Source organism: Vespula pensylvanica, chromosome 9 (genome assembly GCF_014466175.1).
Source record: "Vespula pensylvanica isolate Volc-1 chromosome 9, ASM1446617v1, whole genome shotgun sequence".
Classification (NCBI taxonomy): domain Eukaryota; kingdom Metazoa; phylum Arthropoda; class Insecta; order Hymenoptera; family Vespidae; genus Vespula; species Vespula pensylvanica.
Window position 1 is genome coordinate 3,096,749 of NC_057693.1, and position 6,000 is coordinate 3,102,748.

Genomic DNA, 6,000 nt, shown 5'->3' on the forward strand with positions numbered 1-6,000 from the left:
AAACTAGCTTTTAGCGTATGCGAGACGTTCGACATAGTCTTTAGAAAATACGCGAGATTGACAAGAGTAGCTTTCTCGCGTTGCAAATACGCGACCTGTACGACGGTTATACCGTCGCGTTTAAAAGAGAAAGAGAGAGAGAGAGAGAGAGAGAGAGAGAGAGAGAGAAGAGAGAGAAAGAAAACGCGCGAACGTTTCGAGTTATCGCGTCGGGACAGTTCGTGTTCGGAAAACTCGCGAATCGACACTGACCGAAGGCAACGCCTGATTGGCCGCGACTGCCTCTATCGGACAGGACCCTTCCACCATGGAACGAGGAGTCACCGCGAACGTGATGGATTCCAGGCTTCGAAAAAGATGCCTTTGGTCGACGTGTTGCCATCGCAAAGGCGTCGAACGCATGACATAAAGCTCAATGACCGATGGCTCTTTTTCTATTGTGGATTCACAGCGTTTATTGTTATTTACATTATTCGTTTAAATCTTACGAATTACGAGGATGGTCGAAGAGTTAAAAAACAAGAAAAAAAAAGAAAAGAAAAAAGAAGACAATAGGGAACAAAATGGGAGAATAAAAGAAGAGACGGAAGAATAGGGGATGATGGATTCGTACGAAGGAAATAAACTGAAATATTTGGTTTAGTCGCGCGTGATTATTGTGAGATGATAATAGAAACAAAACAAAAAAATACAAATCATATTCTTTTCGTGTTCTTTTTCTTTTTTCTTCTTAATCTCTTTTTTTTTTCTTTTTTTTCTTTTTTTGTTGAAAAATATCATCCCCTTTTTCTTAAATATCGCTTCGGATCAACGCGCAATAAATTCTATCTCTAACAATTAAATAATATACATATATGTGTTGTAAATCGGTGAAAAATATACTTTGTTATATAACCTTTTTAATTTTTTTTAACTCAATAACGTCGAAAATGTCGTTGTAAGTGCAAAATTTTATGTTAAAAACGAAGCGGCGGCAGCGACGACGACGACGACGACGACAGGATTTAAAAAAGAAGAAATGCGGAAAAAATATATAATACGATTAATTGTAAAGAGGATAAGATGCATATCCCTTATTGCGTTAAATCTTATTCACGCGATATCAAGATTAAAGAATTATTTTCCGTAATTGTTAATTACATTAGATACAATTAATAATTCTTATTAACTCTTTAACATTTATCGCGATGTTATTAGGATAATTATAATTATACAGTCCCTTCCTCCTGTTATACTAAATAATGTTTGGCAGTTCTTCGACGCGTTACAATATAATTATCGGTGGACGTTAATTTTATTGATATTAAGTATACTAACGTTTCAACACACGTAGTCTTTCAGGATCGTGCGTCAGAGGAACCAACTCGCAAATATTATATATCTTTCCATTATTTAGTGCAATTTTCATTCTAGCTATCTTCATAATAGCTCCTTCATCCTTAGACGAATACGATACTTAACGGTATAAAATTACAAGTAGTGTACAGAAAATTTTATATTAACTAACACGATTATCTATGTTCATACTTCTGAGAGAAGAAGATCGGAAGATTGTTATAAATGTTAATCGATGTGTCTATGATCTATGAATACTTCCCTATTAACATATTATTGTAAAAAATATACAAGCAGACAATATAATATCCATAAATTCGCAGAAAAACCAGTCTAAGAATCTTCGCAGCTTTATTACTTCTCCATGAAAGTGTCTTGAGTTTTTTTTTCTTTTTGCTTTGTAAATCGATCTATATATTTCCTTTTTCTATTTGCATATATATCTTTATCCCAAATCCTTTTTTAATTTCCTTCGTTACGATAACCAATTAAAATTCTTTGATACTTACGCTTACTTTTATATCAGATTTATCATTTATATTCCAAATAACTTCGATCTGATAGAATTTAGTTCGTGAAATTGAATCGAAGGTTAAGATACTTTTGTTGGATAAGGGACCACGTTGAGTAAATTATTATAACGTTGGTATTCGGAGAAAATTTGAAGCGCTTCCTTCAACTGCCTTTCGTTTATAGACATTTATATTTATCGCTCTTCCAATAACAATCCATATTCCACAGATTAGAACTGAAAATAAAATTACGTTTGAGAAAATTAATAGCATATTATATCAATCATGCTTATAGAGATAATGTTTCTATACTAACCCTCTTCAAAAATTCTTCTGCGCATATACGAGCTCTAGCATTCATAGATAGTTTCATTTCACTGATTTCTCTATCGATTTCCTCCATAAAATGAATCACAAAATCTACTATCTTATGTTTATACATTTGTTCTACGTGAATGTTTGTGATGAGAAAACTAATATCATAACCCTGTTGGAAAAATAAAAAGATTAGTTTTAATAAAATATAATAAATTGATATAGCGATTATTATATATCTACCTCTATAGGTTTCCTCCTGAGTATCATAAAATGTTCTGCTCTCATAGTCATGAATCTTGTGAAATTATGACATAGAATCTTTTCCAGATCATCCGCCTGTTTAACTGCAATACTTATTCTCATACTATTTATACTTGATTCTATTAATACTTTCTCCTTATCGTTTCTGCTAATCAAAATAGGTGTTAACAAAAGTTCTTTGCTTGCTCTAACTTCAACTTCGGGCTTATTGTGTTTTTCTACTATTTGGGAAGAAAAATTCTCAAGACACATAGCAGCTGTGAGAGTACGTCTCACTGCCATAAGATAAGGTTTCAATGTTCCAGACTGTAACATAAACATACAAGTTTGTTCAATAAAGAAAATCGATAATTTCATATAAAGATTTATCCATTTATTACAATTTCTCTTTCTTTATAACGTTTATCAAATTCTTTCTCATAACCAATGCACATGTAGAAAAAAATTTCACGCAATATAATACCAATATACAATAGAGTAAAGATACCACAAATAAGAGATACTAAAGCAACTACATCCTGTCTTATTGATAAAGTATATTCTTCTTTTAGATATACTACGATATACTTTGTATCAGCAAATATTAAGAAACATCTTACCATTATTACAAAAGGATAACAAACTTTTAATGCTCCTTGTTTGTATCCTTATGGTTTTTTTACTACCTCGTTCTTTTACCAAAAATATATGGTAACACGTGAAAAATGACACATTACGTTCCTCGCATATCACAGGGTTGGGTTCAGCCGGTTTGTACTCACGATTTGGGCGTGTTTTCAACGCACCAATATGGACGTAATGTGTTGCTCAAGAATTGTACTCCTATTGGCTAGTTTTTTCTGGACTATTCTAAATCGATATGCATTTACTTAATTTATCGAATTTTTACAATAAATAAAAAAGTTTACAACAATGAATACCAAGTATAATGTGATTATTATTTAATAAATGGAGACTTCTATATTTACAAAAAGATTCTAATTAATTATTATTTCACTGTAATTACTATACGAGCCAGGAGAATTATATTGTATAACTGACATCATCATGGTGCTATATTTGAAATTTAATATATACGAAATATTTTAATACGAGATACTTTCGTTCATCTTCTTTTTTATATTGGTAAAATAAAAAACAATTGAAGTTTTGTTAGTATATTGCTTCGTATTAAAAAAATTGTACTTACAATTAGAAATACAATATTCATGTATCAAATGCTACAGATATAAATTTGGCACATAATAAAAGATAAAAAATAGTGTATAAATTATTATAAATATAGTAAATATATATAGTTTACTAATACATTAATAAATATAACGAACAAGATCATAAGGCACAGTCTTATTTGAATTGGTATCATCGTAGATTAATATTTTGAGTATTATATAGATATTAATTAATATTATTGCAATATAGTATTAATACTATTATTATAAAATGTGTTCCGAAATAACTTGTACTACGTCGTACACTATTTCATGCATAATAACAATATAATTATGCTTACTACGATTTTATCTTTAATTATGTCGTATAAAAATCTCACTACCTGATAATTGAAGACATGAATCTATCAAATTCAAAATCACTACATGATTAAATGATCCAATTATATTCTTTGATCCGGTTCTTGGCAATAATCATAAATCGGTATTTCAGGTGGTTCCTCTACTACTAACTTTGGTGCACAGCTTCTCGTAATACAAACAATACATAATGTTATAGCAGATGCAGCTGCTACGTGCCAAGAGAATGCCAAAGCAACTCTAGCTGGTAAGAGAGGTTCCACGCGGTACATACGAACCATGTGCGATATCCATCCACCATGTAAAAGAGTCGTACAAGCCCTTAAAAGTTTGATTTCTGGCCACACAAGTTCTAAGGTAATAGCAAAAGATGTCGTCCATACGATACCTGCTAAGATTATATTAACGGCTGAACTTTCATCGACATTTGCCCAAATGAAAAGAAATCCTTCTACAAAAAAGCTTTGTGCTAAAGCCATCTTAACTAATCCATCACTGACATTATGAGGAAAATAAAAATTTAAGACGTCAACCAAACCAGAAAATGCAAAGAAGAGATACATTGTTGCGTGTACGACCTTATGAGATACTACTCCAACATCGGATAAACCGCTTGTTAAAGTTCCAGACAAACCTATGGCAGTCGCTATTAACTTAAGACTACCTTCTATCGGATGATTAGTAAATACTCTTTTACATTTTTTCCAAAATCTAACACCCTTCGTCATCGATTCATTCTCTTTTGGTCTTAATGAGATCCAAAATTTGGCATATTCGTAGCACCACTTTATTCCAAATCCATAAAAAATACTACCGGTCAGAACATAGGGCAAACAACTTTCCATAGTATACATGTCGAAGCAAGTTTACGTCCACAATGATGTATATATTCGTTGTTTCTGGAATATAAACAAATACACTGCAGATAAAAAAATAAATACGATTCTATGTTCTAACATTTAAATGTTTTCTTTGTTACCGTGATTTTATAGTAATACTATCTTGCAATTAAATGTCATGTTGTATGATGAAAAAAAGAAGAAGTACTTTTCGTTTCACAGAAAAACGTATCTACTTATAAAAAATTTTTTTATAAGATTTATCTTGATTGTAATAAACGGAGGAAAAGATTTTTATAGAACTAATGACAAAATATACAAAATGCCATATAAGACGAAGTGACGTCAATGCCACAACGATGAACCCACGCAAGAAATAGAATATAATTTTTTTCAAATCTACGTTACCGACACTTCACCAAAAAGAAATATAATAATAAATGTCTATAAAATATCAAGTTCAATAATATCCATATTAGCATGTAATCAGATTTAAATGTTAATTAAAAATAAGAAACATATTCCTAATTCTAATAGTATCGCAAAAAAGAACTCGTCGATAACGTTGAGTGCGACATGAAATGATAAGACACATTTTTATCAGCTGTCTTCTAATTTTTGAAAATCTATATCATCGACAGATAATTCACTCGTTATTTTATCTATAAAAGATGACACTACTAGCATTTTCACAGTAGCTATTTATATTAAGTTAATTTTCATATTTAAAATTAACTATAAACAGATGCGTAATTAACTTGTAATCGATCCAAAATAATTATATACATACACACACTCTCACATTAAGAATAAATATTGAAATGTTTTTAAATTATCCATCGATACATATCAATGAATCGAATTTAACAAAAAAAAAAAAGAAAAAAATATTGCATTTTAACACTGTATCGAATATTTTCGTAATACATAAAATTCGATATCGATATCCTTCGGAAAATTAAAAACACCGTTTTCAATGCTTACGAATGATTCTACCGAGGATTCAAATAGAGCTTTTCATAAATGTACGTCTCGATTATCATTATGTAAATTGACTCAATATTATGGTGTGTACTTACCTTGCGTGGGACACATAGGTTATGCCGCGTTTGATCTTTTGAAGCGTGTACGTGGATATCGCATATGTGTTTTACTATATAAATACAAATTTTGCACTGGGTAGTATAAGAGAAGAAATTGGTA

General features: G+C 30.8%; 2 protein-coding genes across 3 annotated transcripts; both read right to left on the reverse strand.

Annotated features, from left to right (window-relative positions):
- Positions 1-429: 429 nt before the first annotated feature.
- Positions 430-3,331, reverse strand: LOC122631696 (actin-related protein 2/3 complex subunit 4). The gene is made up of 4 exons (XM_043817684.1): positions 3,026-3,331; positions 2,406-2,732; positions 2,164-2,334; positions 430-2,083 (listed from the first exon to the last, which is right to left on the reverse strand). Exons 1-4 carry the CDS (start codon positions 3,026-3,028, stop codon positions 2,078-2,080), a joined length of 507 nt encoding a protein of 168 aa, XP_043673619.1. The 5' UTR covers positions 3,029-3,331; the 3' UTR covers positions 430-2,077.
- A 230-nt stretch (positions 3,332-3,561) lies between these two features.
- Positions 3,562-5,182, reverse strand: LOC122631695 (transmembrane protein 45B-like). Of its 2 annotated transcripts, none has more exons than XM_043817682.1 (2): positions 4,938-5,182; positions 3,562-4,857 (listed from the first exon to the last, which is right to left on the reverse strand). In XM_043817682.1, exon 2 carries the CDS (start codon positions 4,810-4,812, stop codon positions 4,042-4,044), a length of 771 nt encoding a protein of 256 aa, XP_043673617.1. In that variant the 5' UTR covers positions 4,813-4,857; positions 4,938-5,182; the 3' UTR covers positions 3,562-4,041. The 2 variants fall into 2 exon arrangements, with proteins under 2 accessions (XP_043673617.1, XP_043673618.1); XM_043817683.1 differs by having other exon boundaries at positions 5,030-5,181.
- Positions 5,183-6,000: the final 818 nt, after the last annotated feature.

What these genes read in the sequence shown, in the direction of transcription:
- LOC122631696 (XM_043817684.1), bottom strand. An exon ending in TCAGGAGGAAACCTATAGAG is followed by an intron (nt 2,335 to 2,405) that starts GTAGATATATAA and finishes TTTTTCCAACAG; the next exon opens with GGTTATGATATTAGTTTTCT.
- LOC122631695 (XM_043817682.1), bottom strand. Translation starts at nt 4,812, where the DNA reads ATGTATACTATGGAAAGTTGTTTGCCCTATGTTCTGACCGGTAGTATT.